The 17850-nt window shown below is 35.4% G+C and overlaps 2 protein-coding genes and 1 long non-coding RNA gene across 8 annotated transcripts in view; all 3 read right to left on the bottom strand.

The window, feature by feature from the left end:
- The window catches only part of LOC105108641 (uncharacterized), a 14271-nt gene extending 14204 nt beyond the window's left edge, over positions 1–67 (bottom strand). Inside the window, exon 1 of the long non-coding RNA XR_839091.1 lies at positions 55–67. This is a non-coding gene — a long non-coding RNA (uncharacterized LOC105108641). The remainder of the gene's footprint in view (positions 1–54) is intronic.
- A 2432-nt stretch (positions 68–2499) lies between these two features.
- Positions 2500–7395, bottom strand: LOC105108642 (protein PHLOEM PROTEIN 2-LIKE A9-like). 5 transcript variants are annotated; one of them, XM_011003028.1, is made up of 4 exons: positions 4326–4471; positions 3526–3688; positions 3199–3284; positions 2500–3025 (listed from the first exon to the last, which is right to left on the bottom strand). In XM_011003028.1, the coding sequence occupies exons 2-4, from the start codon at positions 3565–3567 to the stop codon at positions 2647–2649; spliced, it is 507 nt and encodes a 168-aa protein (XP_011001330.1). In that variant the 5' UTR covers positions 3568–3688; positions 4326–4471; the 3' UTR covers positions 2500–2646. The 5 variants fall into 5 exon arrangements, with proteins under 5 accessions (XP_011001330.1, XP_011001331.1, XP_011001332.1 ...); XM_011003029.1 differs by having other exon boundaries at positions 3526–3670; XM_011003030.1 differs by lacking the exons at positions 3526–3688; positions 4326–4471 and adding an exon at positions 7150–7376.
- A 7124-nt stretch (positions 7396–14519) lies between these two features.
- On the bottom strand, positions 14520–17199 carry LOC105108643 (uncharacterized protein C12B10.15c-like). 2 transcript variants are annotated; one of them, XM_011003031.1, is made up of 4 exons: positions 16794–17197; positions 16604–16696; positions 15469–15650; positions 14520–14659 (listed from the first exon to the last, which is right to left on the bottom strand). In XM_011003031.1, exons 1-4 carry the CDS (start codon positions 16957–16959, stop codon positions 14597–14599), a joined length of 504 nt encoding a protein of 167 aa, XP_011001333.1. In that variant the 5' UTR covers positions 16960–17197; the 3' UTR covers positions 14520–14596. The 2 variants fall into 2 exon arrangements, with proteins under 2 accessions (XP_011001333.1, XP_011001334.1); XM_011003032.1 differs by lacking the exon at positions 14520–14659 and adding an exon at positions 14699–14986 and having other exon boundaries at positions 16794–17199.
- Between the last annotated feature and the right edge of the window lie 651 nt (positions 17200–17850).

Here is a 17850-nt window from a genome sequence, read left to right as displayed (position 1 = left end):
TCTTCCTTAACCCATATTAAAAACATAAAATAATAAAGAAATAAAACTCATCACAAATATTAAATTAACAACAAAAGGTCTAAATAATCAAGAGATATAAAAAAATAGAAAAAGCTTTTGAACAAGTATAACTTTTAATTTCAGCTAATTAACACAACCGATGTTAATAATTAACCGGAGAATAATTGATTCTTGTTTTTTTTATATTTGAGAGAAGGGTGAGGCACAATACAAAAATTTAAAACTACAAGTTTTTTCTTCATGTATTTATAGAAAATTTCTTCTATATTTAAAAAAAAAAATTGTTAGCCAACGGCTATAAAAATAGTTGTTGGCCAATAGCTATTATTTTGGTCATTTCTAAGGTTAAATGTAGAAATGGCTGTTAAGAAAACAAATAGCTATTTTGGCTATTTGTTTAGTTCTTCCGTTGGAATGCAAATAATAAAGAAATAAATGGTAAAGGATGTTTGACTTTTCATTTAGTTGCTCCGTTGGAGCTGCTCTTATGGGGGATTTCTGGTTTGCCCTTGAATTCTTCCACTCTCTGTGTTTCTGTATTCCCGCGCTTTTTCTCCTCCGAAAATGGAAGACAGAGCCCTAAACAGAAGGCTAATAGATAAAGACAGACAAGGCTGGCTTGGCTTAGAACTTTAGATTCTAGAGGGATGTACGTGCGACTTGTCATCTGCCCAAGAGGACACCAAGTCAATGGATTTCTCTCTGATGGGGATCATAAGCCATTATTAATTTATTAGATTATAGTTATGAACATTATAAGTTCTTTCTTCTGTTCCAAACGGTTTTGGGATAAAAAATTTAAAAAATATATATTTAAAATTAATTTTTTATATTTATAAATTATTTTAATGTGCTATATCAAAAATTATTTTAAAAAAATTAAAAAATTATTTTAATATATTTTTAAATAAAAAATACTTTAAAACATATTTACTGGCACACTTCTAAGTATCCCTAAATATAATTTTAAAACCTGAAACATTATGAATTGGGATTAAAAAAAAGCCAATACATCCATCATGGATGTGTTGAGAGGGTAAATATAAATCATCGCAATTATTAAATGAGCCAATACGAACCAAATAAGCAATTTTAGTATGGATAAATCAGTTCGTTTAATTGATTAATTAATTTATTTTCAAATACAAGGATAGCTTAAGTGATTAAGATCATCGCAACCCTTAAAAAAGCTTGATATGTACACCAGATGTTGAAGTGATAATCATGAACATGCCACTCCATTTCTAAAAAGAGTCTTTGCTGATTTGAATTAGTAAATGAACTAAATCAAATTAAATAATTTTGTGTTCATTAACGAATGACACTTTAATTATTGCCTAGAAGAAAAACAATGGCAGTGGCAGATACTAATCAGTTCAATTACGTGAATTGATGCTTCATGTCAGAATCTAGAGGAGTAAATAGAGGAAAAAGAAATGAAACATAAGCTGTGGAGCATGTATACTGGGCTCCTGTAGATAAAATTAAAAAATATTGGGATTTGACAACTTTGTCACACGCATATTTATTTGGATTCAGCACTATTTAGCTCACTAGATTAGTATATATTTAACTTAATACATAGCTGAATTTAAAAATTTTATATCAATTAATTTGTCAAATTATTTATATTTGAACTTATTGCATAGTTAAACTCAATAATATAGGTTTAACAATACGCAAGATTAATATATATTTTGACGGAACATGTAGCTGTAGTCTAAAATATTGAATTTAATAAATTACTAGATTAATATAATCGTATTCAATTTATAATTAAATTTAAAAATATTAATCTAAAAATAAGTAAGATTTATTTTATTTGGGCTTGATATTCTGTTGAGTTTTGATCTTTTAAAACATACATCTAAAACATACATCTAGGCTAAAACTGAAATTCTAAAAATACAGTGATCCATCGGACCTCATGATGAATTGGTTTGAAGCTTCTTTGAATCATTCAGATACTACTCTAGGGATTTCCTTTGACTCCTCTCCTAACTTTGATTGGTTTATTTTTAACCACATTTGCATCTTCCCTTTCTTTGGCTGTCTTGGCCACCATCAAAATAGGTGTCTCAGTCCAAGAAAATGCATTGTTTTTCATAGATAACTTTAAGTTAATTTCAGACGACTTCGCTTTTGTAACATGATGAGCTGAGCCTGTTACTTCATACCAAAACACCTCTAGCGGCTCTTAAGGCCATCCGTAGCTAAATTCACCCTAATTCAGCATCTGCAGATTCACAGTACCGTGTCCCTATGGACCCTTCCTGGCTCAACTCTTGTAGTGAAGTGAGAACGGTATAGAAGAGGAGTGCCACTGATAAATTCAGGACTTCCAAGTTCTCAGATTAATTTATTTTGAGATACGTTAGGCAGGTTAATTAGAGAGGAGGGAGAGTTATCCATTATAATATAAACCAAAGACCAGTGGACTTTGCTCTTAAATTCTGGAAAACCATGGACTATAGAATCTTGCAGATTCAATCGCGGGATTTTATTATGATGTTACAGATTTTTTTTCTTGGATTCATAAGAATAATTCACCAAAAAAACAATCTTTCCAAATACATGTGGCCATAACTCTAGGATGGTACAAGAGTGATTAATTTGAACAGAACCTCAATGTGGTATTTTTTCAACTACAGCCTCATGAATTCGTAAACCTCCCTTCCATCCTCCAGACCACACTTCATAGAATCCGAAGTAGAGTGTGGTATCTTGAGCATTTTCCGGAACTTCAAACTGAAGCATGCCTAAAGGAACTTCCATTTCGTGATCTTCCTGCAAATCTGCCAGATTGATTCTTGCCCATTTGGCAATTCCTTTCTTCCCTACCTTAGCCATCATGAAAGCAGGAGCTTCTTGCCAACCAAATCTGTCTTTTGTCATAGATATTTTGAACCTCAGTGCATACCTCTTCCCTTTCGATAGGTGTTCTGGGGTTGAGCCCTCTATTTCAAGCCAGCATACCTTTAGCAACTCTGCAGGGTCATCCGTCCTGTAATTTATGTGTAGGACGTGTGCATCAAGCGTGCTCTAAGTCAGAAAATTCCTGTCCTGTGATACTTCTTTCTATATCATTGATTATTAAGCAGTTCCTAATTATTGTAATTTTATTTCTTTCTCAAAAAACACAGCACTGAAATTGATTAAAGGGAAAATTATCAGTACCCTTTCTCAGGCATCGTCCAATAACCTTTGTCACTACTCCAAGTGATGTGCAATCCCCTTGGCTTAAACCTCCACCTGCCCGTATCCTGTAAACATAAAAACCATTCTAGCCCATCAATAACACCATCATTTTCAGTTTTCGGTGATAGTCTTGCATGCATTTTCATTTTAGCAATAATCAAGGACAATCAAAGTGGAATGAAATGACCTAAATCCCAAGTTTGTTTATAGAAATGTTTAATTCAGGGGAGACTGCAGCAAACAAAAACTTCTAACAAAAACTACTTAAGAAGTAGAGTTACTAAAGAAGCTAATAGCATATTCAACCTCTTCATATTTCACTTCTCCAGGATCAGCTGCCTCTGACATCTTGAGAGCAAATAAATAAGTCTATGCACTAATATCGGTTCTGAGAGAATGCCATGAATCCTTATGAAGCCTTTATATCCAGGGAAATGGAAAGTATCTTCATCAATTCGTCAATGTTTTCCTGTCAACACAAGGACATTGAAACAATCTCAACCACAAAAGGGAAAAGACAAATTCGATTTAACTTTGAAACGAAGGAATCGTGTAAAATGTGGTCGACTTTATCACGAAGAATAGTATTAGAATATTTTTGGTATCTCTAGTCATAAAACCCGACCAAGTACTTAACCCAGTAAAATGACTGGGTCATGGGTCTGGTGGGTTGACCTGGATAAACCCAAGTCAACCCAGGTCAACCCGAGTCAAGCACCTATATGAAGCATTCTTTTACTCCCCCGGGCAGTACGTTGATTGAATTAACATTCATATTCATTCAGGGTATAGGTCTTGAAATGTAGTTACAAATCTTGTGGTAGGAGACAGAATAATTCATTTAACATGGAACTCAAATATGAATCACCACCTCCATGAGTTCTTTCTTTTTCTAAAGCTGCTAAACTAGGACTGCCACACCTGCATTTGCCTTGTGTATGATTCTTAAACAGGTCTGGGCTAATTCACCATTCACGGAAATTCGCATGCGTCTCTCTAAAAGACGAAGAAAATAGAACATGTACTCAATCACTTATGCTTCTGGTTTTAACTAAGCATGTACAAATAGCTTGGACATAAATATCAACATAGGTGAGATAAAGCACCTGGAGAAGTAGCACCTGCTGGACACCGAATTCTCCAATTTAGCTAATAGATCTCTTGGCTGTTCAAAGAGGAAGTCGCTAATAGATCTTTTGGTTGTTCGAAGGAAGAAATGAGGTCACAAACTTTAACTTTCCTTTGATGTTAGGTGCAGTGTTAAATAAAATTATTATATACAGAAGCTGGGTCTGAACCGTGTTCGCTCGGGTTAGCTGAATCACGGGTTAACCTATCAGTCCATTAAGTTTAACTGGTTTTTAACTCTCATTAATTTTTTATTTTATTCAGATTGATTCAATTACCAAATCAATCGATTGGATTGATTCAATCATCAGATCAATTAATTTTTAAATTGATTTATCAAATTAGTCTGCGTTTAATAACTATAATAATAATCATGTACAAGTTAAAAAAAATATTTTTTAAATAGTAAAAAGGAACCTTGATCAGATTATTTTTTTGTATAATCACACTTTATAAAATTTGATTTTGTTTTATTCAAAAATTAAGTACAATTTAAACTTTATATGCACGCTTAACATCTTCTCAAAGAAAAAATAAAAAATAAAAATGCTGATTATAAATTATAATTTATTTAATGACTAAAGAGCCCCACCCCTCTTCTTCTTCCTCTTGATTTTCAGTCTCTTGATTTTCAGTAAAGGGTGTGTTTGTTTGGTAAGTTTCTTCAAGGGACTTTGTTGAAGTTAATGATTCCATTGCTTCTTTTGATGTTGGATCATCAAAGGTGGGTTTTGCTCCTTCTAGGGTTTTAGGATATGAAGAAGAGACATAGGTTTTGATCAATTGAGGGTTTAAAGAATTTGCAGAGAAGAGGAACCCAATCTTCATTCCACACACAATCGCTACGCTTCCCTTTGATCCCTCACCAGCCATCAACTCCAACCATAAACCCACAATCGCAATTCAAACGATGAGAACATCCAAAACACCAAATCTGTAGTCCATTTTTTGAAGTCAGATTTGAAAGTTTTCTTCCAATTCTAGCCATCCTGATTCTATCTTAGCCTGATCTAGACCCTCATTTATCAGCGTGACCTCAAATTGAAGCACTCACATAGTCTGTTGAATTTCGAGCAGGTATGGGTCGAGAAATCTGCAGTTTTCTGTTCTTTACGCTGTCTGAGCTTGACTTTATCAATTGTAGCTCTAACAAGTTGCATTGGTGAGAGCACGGTTGTGAAGAGCCATAGAATGATATGGTTTTATGAATTCAAGGGAGGCGTCTTTTACCTTTTCCCAACGATTGACAAGAGAAGTACGCGTATTGAGAATAGTGGCAGTGTCAATCATAAAGTTGCAGAAGCTTGAACATTTGACACTTGCCCTAAATCATGTCCTAAGAAGTCTAATAACTCAGAGTAGTGCAGAGCACAAGGTTGAGCAACCAACAGCGTTAGCAAATGTAAGGATAAAAAAGAGGCAATTTTCTAATTACCTAAAACACCATTCATTGGGGTCCTGATTTCGTGGGAAACAGTGGCAAGAAACTGCAAAGCTCTAACCAGCCTTAATGTTTGAATTTAAGGTCTTGAGAATTTGCAAAGAGGAAGGTTTTCATAACTTGAAGAGAGAAGATTGATCTGTCATTTGGTTGATTTTTGAAATTTTTTGTTGATTTAAGATGTAAAGTGCAATTTTTCAAACTATAACGGTAATAACAATTCCGACCAAGCTGCATGATGTTAAATGTAATTTTCCCACCAGTAATAAAGACAAACTATAAATTACTAATTTTGCAGATCCAGGAGTGCTGGAGAGCAAAATCAAAGGACAAATCTGGAGAACCATGGACTATAGAATCTTGCAGATTCAATCGCGGGATTTTATTATGATGTTACAGATTTTTTTTCTTGGATTCATAAGAATATTTCACCAAAAAAAAAATCTTTCCAAATACATGTGGCCTCTACGATGATACAAGAATGATTAATTTGAACTGAACCTACATCTGGCATTTTTTCAACTACAGCCTCATGAATGCGTAAACCTCCCTTCCATCCTCCAGACCACAATTCATAGAATCCGAAGTAGAGTGTGGTATCTTGAGCATTTTCCGGAACTTCAAACCGAAGCTTGCCTAAAGGAACTTTAATTTCGTGATCTGCCTGCACATCTGTCAGATTGATTCTTGTCCATTTGGCAATTCCTTTCTTCCCTACCTTAGCCATCATGAAAGCAGGAGTTGTTTGCCAACCAAATTTGTCTTCTGTCATAGATATTTTGAACCTCAGTGCATACCTCTCCCCTTTCGATAAGGGTTTTGGGGTTGAGCCGTTTATTTCAAGCCAGCATACCTTTAGCAACCCTGCAGGGTCATCCGTCCTGTAATTTGTGTAGGACGTGTGCATCAAATGTGCTCTAAGTCAAAAAATTCCAGTTCTGTGATACTTTTCTCCATATCATTGATTATTAAATAGTTCTTAAGAATTGTAATTTTATTTCTTTCTCAAAAAAAGACAGCACTGAAATTGATTAAAGGGAAAATTATCAGTACCCTTTATCAGGCATCGTCCAATAACTTTTGTCACTACTCCAAGTGATGTGCAATCCCCTTGGCTTAAACCTCCACCTGCCCGTATCCTGTAAACATAAAAACCATTCTAGCCCATCAATAACACCATCATTTTCAGTCTTCAGTAATAGTCTTGCATGCATTTTCATTTTAACAATAATCAAGGACAATCAAAGTGGAATGAAATGACCTAAATCCCAAGTTTGTTTATAGAAATGTTTAATCCAAGGGAGACTGCAGCAAACAAAAACTACTTAAGAAATAGAGTTACTTGTAATAGCATATCCAACCTCGTCATATTCCACTTCTCCAGGATCAGCTGCCTCTGACATCTTGAGAGCAAATAAAGAAATCTATGTACTAATATCGGTTCTGAGAGTATGCCATGAATCCTTATGAAGCCTTTATATCCAGGGAAATGGAAAGAATCTTCATCACTTCATCAATGTTTCCCTGCCAACACAAGGACATTGAAACAATCTCAACCACAAAAGGGAAAAGACAGATTCGATTAAACTTTGAATCGAAGGAATCGTGTAAAATGTAGTCGACTTTATCACGAAGAATAGTATTAGAATATTTTGGTATCTCATCGGGGGTCCATATATCTATGGTCAAGAAAGGAATTGATCCATTTTGCTAAGAGATAACAATATTCATTCTATTTAAAAAAAAAAAAAAAAAACAATACTTATTCTATGATCATAGGCTCACATTGCCACCAGGAGAAAATTGAATTATGAAGGGAAAAAGGGAATTTTGCCTTGCAATTACGTTTCCATAAGCTAAATATATTTTAATCTAAAAACTAAAAACATATTGCAAATAATTTATCTCGAGTTTTTGAAGAAAAAATAATTAAAATAATCACTTAATAATTAAATGTAAGAAGTAAGAAAAAAGAAGTGATAGGTCTATACAAGTTCCATACACGAGGAATAACCATGTATGAGTTAGAAAAAAAATATTTTTTAAATGATAAAAAGGAGCTCTTGATTAGATTATTTTTTTGTATAATCAAACTTTATAAAATTTTATTTTGTTTTATTCAAAAATTAAGTACAACTTAAACTTTACATACACACTTAACATCTTTTCTATAAAAAATAAAAAATAAAAATAATGATTATAAATTATAATTTATTTAATGATTAAAGTGCCACCACCCCTCCTTTTCTTCCTCTTGATTTTCAGTCAAGGATGTGTTTGTTTGGTATGTTTCTTCAAGGGACTTTGTTGAAGTTAATGATTCCATTGCTTCTTTTGACGGTGGATCATCAAAGGCGGGCTGGCTTTGCTTCTTCTAGGGTTTTAGGATATGAAGAAGAGACATAGGTTTTGATCAATTTAGGGTTTTTAGAACCTGCAAAGAAGAAGAACCCAATCTTCATTCCACACACAATCAACTCCAACCATAAACCCACAATCGCAATTCAAATGATGAGAAGAACATGCAAAACACCAAATCTATAGTCCATTTTTTGAAGTCAGATTTGAAAGTTTTCTTCCAATTCTAGCCATCCTGATTCTATCTTAGCCTGATCTAGAACCTCATTTATCAGCGTGACCTCAAATTGAAGCACTCACATAGTCTGTTGAATTTCGAGCAGGTATAGGTTGAGAAATCTGCAGCTTTCTGTTCTTTACGCTGTCTAAGCCTGACTTCATCGATTGTTGCTCTAACAAGTTGCATCGGTGAGAGCATAGTTGTGAAGAGCCACAGAATTGTTGGTGGGAGAAACCACTTGTGGTGGCTTTGAAACACTCGAAAGGGATAAAACACACTCTTTATTTCAAGAACAAAAGCTTATAATAACATAAACAAAAGCTTACAATACACACCCTCTCTTTCTCTCTAGTGTTTCTCTCAAATCTCTCCACACATAATTGCATAAGTTTAACTGCCTATATATACACGAATTCAAAACAAGAAAATTTAACCTTCAAGTGTGAAGGCGGTTGTGGCCGACGGTGTGAAAGCAGTTGGCGGTCGGTGGCTAGACGATTGGGCGGTGACAGCTGGTGGTTGCCTTCCTTGACCTTCTAAATTGAGTTTACTTCAACAAATATCCCCCTTAAACTCAATCGAGGGATGTTATTCCAAATATGAATTTCAATCTGATAAATACTTCTCTCTTCAATGGCTTGGTAAAGATATCTGCAACTTGATCATCTGTCTTGCAAGATATCAACTCGACTTCTTTGTTCTTTACATGCTCTCGGATGAAGTGATGACGTGTATCAATATGTTTACTTCTTTCATGATACTCCGGGTTCTTTGCCAATGCAATCGCTGATCGATTATCGATATAAATCTATGTAGGATTTTCTTAAGGAAATCCCAAAAACTTCAGTAAATTCTTCAACCATATTAAATGGCATATAGTTGAGCAACATACTCAGCTTCACAGCTTGATAACGTGACAATCGATTGCTTCTTGGATGACCATGTGAAAGATGTATCTCCCATGAAAAATACAAACCCTGTTGTACTTTTTCTTTCATCTAAATCTCTACCCCAATCACTATCCCGAGTAGCCAGTAAGAATGAAATTTGTACTTGAGGTATAAAACATACCTTCATTTATTGTGCCTTTGATGTAGCGAAGTCTTCGAACATAGTAGGATTGTTGTCGGTGAAGATTAAGTCATCAACATATAGGCACACAAATAATATGTTATCATCTGCTTCTTTCTTCAAATAAATTGCATGTTCATATGGACATTTTTCAAATCCATTATCTTGAAAATACCTGTCAATTCTGGTATTTCGAACACGAGGAGCTTGCTTCAAACCGTAGAGGGCTTTCTTCAACTTGTATACTTTGCCTTCATTTTCAACATCAATATATCCAAGTGGTTGTTCAACATAGATCTCTTCTTCTAAAAAGTCATTCAAAAATGTTGATTTCACATCGAGTTGATAGATCTTCCATCTATGTTGTGCTGCTAGTGAGATCATCAGTCTGATTATCTTTAGCCGGGCTATTAGAGCAAACACTTCTCCATAGTCAATGTCTTCTCTCTGTTTGTAGCCTTTCGCCATTAATCTTGCTTTGTATCTTTGCACTTCTCCTTTTGCATTCTTCTTTGTCTTGTAGACCCATTTGACACCTATTGCTTTCTTGTTTTCTGGTAGATAAGTCAGCTTCCACGTATCATTCTTCTCAATGGCATGTATTTCTTCATTCATTGCTTTTATCCACTTTTCTTCTGTGATAGCTTCATTGAAGCTAAGTAGGTCACTATTTGCAAAAAAACAAAATAGAGTTGTATCTTCCATGACTTGAGTGGCATCATACAGCTCTTCTAGATTTCTCATTCTTCTTGGTCCTTCTGATGAGGATGTTGATGATGGTTCTGATGATGATGGTGTTGATGATGATTTTGATGTGTTTCTCCTGTTGAATATAGGAAATCTGTGTACCGGACTTTGTGGCTCATCTTCTGGTACTATCGGACCTTCTACAAGTACTATTGGTACTTCTTCATCTTCAAGGATCAAATCAGTGTTGATCCATTTAACTGCTTCTTGGTCATCATTCCATTGCCAAGTTTTATCTTCTTCAAAGATAACATCTCTACTTATAATTACCTTCTTGGTGATGGGATTATACAGCTTGTATCCCATCCTTCTTTCACCGTATCCGACAAAGATGCATTTCTCACTTTTATCATCGAGTTTGGTCCTTCTTACATCTGGGATCTTTGTATATGCCACACAAACAAAAACTCGAAGATGAGTAACACTTGGTTTGTGACCACTCCATGCTTCTTGTGGAGTAACAGCTTGCAAACTTCTGGTTGGGCAGCGATTTAGTAAATACACTGCACATGATACAGCTTCAGCCCAATATTGCTTGGGCAGTTTCTTTGCTTTGAGTAAACTTCTTGCCATATCAAGAATTGTTCGATTCTTCCTCTCAGCTACACCATTCAGTTATGATGTATAAGCTGGTGTTGTCTGATGTCTTGTTGTGTACAAAAGGCTTAAAAGTCATTTGCTGTATATTCTCCACCTTAATCAGATCTCACGGTTCTGATCTTATAACCACTTTGCTTCTCAACAATTTCTTTAAAATCTTTAAAACAATTGAACACTTCTGACTTCCTCTTCAAAAAATATACCCATGTCTTTCTACTAAAATTATCAATGAAAGTGAGGAAGTACCTATTTTGTCCATTAGACATAGGCTTTATAGGACCACACACATCTGTGTGCACTAACTTTAGTGGCTTCTTTACTTTCCAGTTAACTTCTTTGGCAAAACTGGATCTGTGATGTTTGCTGATCAATGTAGGGCATACCTTTGACCATCTTCTTACTTGCTAGCATCTTCAAACTTGTGAAATTCAAATGTCCAAGCCTCAGGTGCCAAAGTCATTCTTCATTGTTGGTGATGGCACTCAAACACTTTGCTGCATCATATTGCATGTTTAAAGGAAACATCCTATTCTTAGACATTTTCATATAGGTAATTAATCTCCCATTTTAGTTTGTTATTGTCAGATGACAATTCTTCATGTAAAGTGTATAGCCTCTCTCCAAAAGTTGACCTATGCTCACCAAGTTCTACTTTATGGCTGGGACATAGTAGACATCGGCGATGTAGCTATGATCGCCATTCTTCAACTTGATTAGGATGTTGCCTTTACCTTTGAATGGAACTTTTGACGTATCTCTAAAGGTGAAAAAACCTTGTATGGTCTCATCTAGATCACTAAATAAATCTCGTTGGCCACACATGTGATTGCTGGCTCCAGAATCAAGATACCAAATATTCTCTTGATTCTTGTCAAGTCCTTGTTGGACAAATAATGCAGCTGCTTCTCTATTGTTGACATCCTCTTCTGCATAGTTGACTTGCTCACGTATCTCCAGTGGAGCTTTCTTTTGACATTTAGTGTTATAGTGCCTAAATTGATTGCAATTATAACACTGAATATTCTTCTTGTCACGGTTATTGTAACCGCCTCCTCTTCCTTTAGGAGTGAATGCTTGTTGTCCTCGACCTCCTCTGGTGTTTCTTCCACCTCTTTCTCTAAAACCTGTATTCCAAGAACTTCTGCCTTGAAATCGCTGAAATCCTCCTCGTGTTTGTTCACTTCTTCCTCAAGTGGTGTATCCATTTGTTGAAGCCTCCCCTTGCTCATATCTGTCTTTAAGAGACAACTTTGCTTGTAAGGCATGCTCAATTGCCTTATCTCCATTTCTTTTTACTATCTTCTGCTCATAAGCTTGCAAAGAACTCATAAGTTCATCCACTGTTAACTTGTCCACTTCTTTGGACTCTTCAATAGCGACAACAACAAAATCAAATTTTGGATCCAGGAATCTCAAAATTTTCTCAATTATTCAAACATCTGAAAGGGTTTCTCAATTTCTTCTCATCTGATTGACTATCACCATAATTCTTGTGTGATAATCAGAAATGGATTATGAGGACTTCATTTGTAACAATTCAAATTTACCTCACAAAGATTGGAGACGAATTTTCTTTATTCTGTCAGCATCTTTGTATTTTTATTGGAGAGCCTCTCATATTTCTTTTGATGTTTCTGCGGAAGCAATGATTTCAAATGTCGCTTCATCAAGACCTTGATAAATGATGGTCTTTGCTTTGTTGTCTTTCTTTCTATTGGCTTTGAGGACTTGCTTCTGTACCTCTGGTAAAGCATCTTCTGATTCTTTGGACTCTGGTTCATCATAACCATATTGCACAATGTCTATACACTCTTGTGAACCAAGGAATGCCTTCAATTTGATGCACCAACTATTATAGTTGTCTTTGGTTAGCTTTGGGATGAGTGTTTGTGCATTTTTTGTAGTTATTTTACTCTTTAAATGACTATATAACCTTTTGGGAGTTGAATTTGGCAAAACTAACACCATAGATGGATCCGGAAGAGTCCAAATAGTAGGGAATCGGTCTGACTTTGTAGAAAATGGGTCAAAAATAGGGTGAACCGGTCCAAAAACCAATTTGGGTGGTTTGCTGGGTTGAATCGAGAATATTCCAAGGAATATTCTTTTTGGCTTGGCTTTAGAATATGGCTCGGAGCTTGGCTTGGCTTCGGAATATGGTTTGGAGCTCGGCTCGGCTTCGGAATATATCTCGTGGCTTGGCTCGCGACTCGACTTAAGGCTTGGCTTGGCGGCTCGGCTTAGGTGGCTCGGCGCGGCTTAAATATGGCGCACGTGTGGCTCAGTCGTCTTCTTCCTCAAGGCGCGTAGGCTATAGTACTGAAACTTCAGACGGAGAGTGTGGGCCACCCCGTGCTCCGATTAATCTGATTTTTGCGTCGTTGAGTTCGTATTGATGAGCTCTACACTTTAGAATGATCAAAACTTGTTTTTGACAACTTTGAAAATTCAGATATATCCCAAAATACCTCTGTTTTCTGACAAACGGGGCTCTAATACCGATTATTGGTGGGAGAAACCACTTGTGGTGGCTTTGAAACACTCGGAGGAGATAAAACACACTCTTTATTTCAAGAACAAAAGCTTACAATACACACCCTTTCTTTCTCTCTTTCTCTATAGTGTTTCTCTCAAATCTCTCCACACATAATTGCATAAGTTTAACTATCTATTTATACACGAATTCAAAACAAGAAAATTTAAATTTCAAGTATGAAGGCGATTGTGGCCGACGGTATGAAAATAACTAATAACTGGTAGTTGGTGGCCGGTGGCTGAATGGTTGGACAATAACAACTGATAGTTACCTTTCTTGATCTTCTAGATTGAATCTACTTCAACTAGAATGATATGGTTTTATGAATTCAAGGGATGCGTCTTTTGCCTTTTCCCAACGATTGACAAAGATGTCGATTAGGCACAGCAAGGCAATAGATTAATGAGAAGTTAGCGTCTTGAGAATTGCGGCAATGTCAATCATAAAGTTGCAGAAGCTTGAACATTTGACACTTGCCCTAAATTATGTCCTAAGAAGTCTAATAATAACTCAGGTGTGCAGAGCACAAGGTTGAGCCACCAACAGCGTTTGCACGCGAGGTTCTAGCCCAGCGGTGGGCGGGGCTTGTCCTTCTTCCTCCGCACCTGGGTTCGAGCCTTACCATGCATGCCTGTCACCCCCGCGGTGCCTTACCTGCTCACTGGGCTTGCAAGATGTTCAGTGGGTTGTGGGGATTAGTCGTGGTGCGCGTAAGCTGGCCTGAACACCCCACGTAAATCAAAAAAAAAATGTAAGGATAAAAAAAGGCAAATTTCTAATTACCTAAAACACCATTCATGGGGTCCTGATTTCGAGGAAAACAGTGGCAAGAAACTACAAGTTTTGTTTTTTAAATTGTTTTTTATTAAAAAATATATTAAAATAATATATTTTATTTTTAAAAAATTATTTTTTATATCAATACACCAAAATAATTTAAACACACTAAAAATATATTAATTTAAAAATACTTATAGAAGACAACAACTAACAGCACCTAATATTTCAATTTAAGGTCTTCGGAATTTGCAAAGAGGAAGATTTTCATAACTTGAAGATAGAAGATTGATACGTCATTTGGTTGATTTTTGAAAAATTTTGTTGATCCAAAATGTAAAGTGTAGCGGTTATAACAATTCGAAACAACCAAATTACATGATGTTAAACGTAATTTTCCCATTCAGTAAAATAATTCAGAAGACAAAACAGTTGGTTTAGCATGGGAAGCACACTTGGGTAGTAGCAAAATTCAGAAGATGCCCTTCTCGTTTCTTCATCACTTCTTCTCCAGAGCAATAGATGCATAGGCCAAATCTTCAGCTGCTGCTGGCTTGTGCAGCTGCAATTATAAACCAAAATTCTCACGGAAGATGCATAATAAATGTTACTTGATCAATATTCTGTCCATAAAAAGGTCAAGAGTTCACCAAAATTTAAATACTGGTGAAATCCTAATCAATGATTTTCTGTGTTTCCTAGGCAAGTACTGCTGCAAGGAAATTAGAAATGGCTCCAACAAAGATAAGAGAATCTAGTTTTGAATATTTCAAGGCAACACTTCTCCACAAAAAAGAATGCAGTAACTGGCCAGTGTTCATTTCCTTCTAGACTAACAGCAAGAAAAATGAAGACTTTGAGAGTAATAGCTCTTTACAAGCCCGAGCAGCTGCAATCATAATCAATTTCTCAGGACAACTAAAGGTCAAAGGTCTAATATTTTTTTTACTCAAACAAAAAGGATAATCAGTTCAGTAACCTAAGATGTTGGTCAAATCCTAAGCAATGGATTCTGTGTTCCAATAAAAATCTGATTTAAGTTTTTCAAGAAAACACTTTTGGATAATCAACACCTTGCCAGTGTCTATTTCCCAAATGGACTGAGTAAGAAAGATGTAAGACTTTGGGATTAATAGCTCATTTCTGTTTAGTCAATCAATAGCCATACACATAAGCTGTTCACTCACACATCTCTTCAGAGTTTACTTTTCCATTCTCGAGATTTTGAGCCCAAAAAACAAAACAATTATTTGGGTTCAAGTGACAATTTAGTTCGTACATGTGCCCTCTGATCAAAATGCTCAAAGAAAAGGAGAAAGTTGTCAGTGTATCAACTTTCTACATGACAAAGGGCATTGAAAGGAAACTTACTGCCTCTGCCACAGATAACCAGTGGAGGGAACGCACAAAAGCATCAACTTTTGAAGGCAGGCTGTCGTGATTCCAATATGTTATGTTCTCAAATTTTGCAGTTATCTCCCAAGTGTTTGAGTTTTTTTCAGACATGTCAGAAGCTTTTCTCTTGCCCGGACTCTTCTTTCCTATGACAAAGCCTGCAGACAACAATATGAAAAAAAGTACCAGCTTGAACTTGTTCTGCAATATTTCATAAACTCATTCGCATCAGGAAACCAAACCATTCTTACGAAATTGAAGGTATAAAAGAACAACCAAGCCTCAATCCTAAACTAGTTTGGTTTCTTCACATCTGTGAAATCAAAAGTATGCAAACAAAATCTCAAAAACCATCTTGTTTCAGGTCTATCGATAATGAGACGAACATGCCAGAACCATCCTCTTGACTGATTTAAAAACTATTGTGAGGAGATACAATTTAGCCTCCAAAGTAGTTGTTTCTAACATAAAATTCAAAATTTGGGTGTGCATGTGTGTTTGCGTGTTAACATGTGAAGAGATTATGGTGTTCTTTTCTATGTTTCAGTCTTTGAATGAGGTCGTAGTTCTTATCAGAGTTTTTTAACCACTCTCCACTCCAATCTATAATTAGTACTACCAGGTAAAAGCAATGGTATCTGTATAAATAACTTTCACATTCCAGCTCCAATTGCTACAATAACCCACAAAACACGCTATCCCAATTAAACATGCAAAAGCAAATAAAATATTAATTTGAACCAACATCACAACATTGCCAAATTCTCAATTAATCATATGATCCACAAATGCGAGAAGAAATACTACCCCTTTGAGGAGGGCTTTGTCACAGAACCACCGAATTCAAAATTTTAACCTATCAGTTTAACTGCTGCAGCCAAAAGGAGGGCCAAAAACCCTCCAAGTCCAAAGAAACCATTTTACACCATTTCACACAATCAAAAAAAACATTGGAAACACCCACACAAAAGCAATGACTAAGAAAAAAAACAAGAATCAAACCGACTCAAATTATTTCCCACATTATGTAAGCAAGAAATCATTTTTTCCCCATATTGGATTATAAAAATTATTAAAAAAAAAATCCGGCGTTACAATATAACATGCTTACCAGAATACCCCTTTGGAATATCAATTGTGGCACCCTGTAACTTCCTGCCTCTAAAATGAGCTTCCTCAACTTTCATCTCTTCCACTTCTACACCTACAGAAGCACCAAAACACATAGAATTATAAGAAAGAGTACATAAACAGAGGGAGGCCAAATGGGCAAACAGGGAAAAAAAGCTGAACTTACTTACCGGTGAGTTTGGGTTTGAAGTAGTGAGAAACAGCAGAAGGGCCATCATATTTGATGCAGCAAGGTAGTAAGTGGACTTTGCCTGTTAAATTCGGGACTTCTGTCTCTGATTTCTTTTGATTTATAGTTCCTGTTATTCCTGCTTTTGAATTGCCATCCAAACCCATTTTTGCTGATTGTTTTCTTGATTTGGATTTCTGGTTTGCCCTTGAATTCTTCCACTCTCTGTGTTTCTGTATTCCCGCGCTTTTTCTCCTCCGAAAATGGAAGACAGAGCCCTAAACAGAAGGCTAATAGATAAAGACAGACAAGGCTGGCTTGGCTTAGAACTTTAGATTCTAGAGGGATGTACGTGCGACTTGTCATCTGCCCAAGAGGACACCAAGTCAATGGATTTCTTTCTGATGGGGATCATAAGCTATTATTAATTTATTAAACTATAAGTATGTGCATTATAAGTTCTTTCTTGTGTTCCAAATGTTGTTGGGATAAAAATTAAAAAAAAAAACGTTTAAAATTAATTTTTTATATTTATAAATTATTTTAATTTATTGATATCAAAAATTATTTTTAATAACTAAAAAATTATTTTAATATATTTTTAAATAAAAAAATTTTAAAAAATAATTACTATCGCACTTTTAAATACTCCTAAAAATAATTTTAAAACCTGTTAAAAATATATTTTTAAAACCTGAAATACAATGAAATCAGGACTAAAAGAGCCAATACATCCATCATGGATGTATTGAGAGGGTAAATATAAATTAATTCTAAAATAATTAAAAAAAAAAGCATCAAAACAATCTTGTTTTGATATAAAAAAAAAATTCTATAAGAGATCATCACAATTCGCAACCCTTAAAAAACCTTGATATGCACACCGGATGTTGAAGTGATAATCATGAACATGCTACTCCATTTCTAAAAAGAGTCTTTGCTGATTTGAATTAGTAAATGAACTCAATGAAATTAAATAATTTTGCTTTCATTAACGAATGACACTTCTATAATTGTCTAGAAGAAAAACAATGGCGATGGCAGATACTAATGAGTTC

Source organism: Populus euphratica, unplaced genomic scaffold (assembly GCF_000495115.2).
Source record: "Populus euphratica unplaced genomic scaffold, PopEup_1.0 scaffold195.1, whole genome shotgun sequence".
NCBI classification, from domain to species: Eukaryota; Viridiplantae; Streptophyta; class Magnoliopsida; order Malpighiales; family Salicaceae; genus Populus; species Populus euphratica.
The sequence above is the reverse complement of the archived record's forward strand: the minus strand, read 5'-3'. Positions and strand labels throughout refer to the sequence as shown.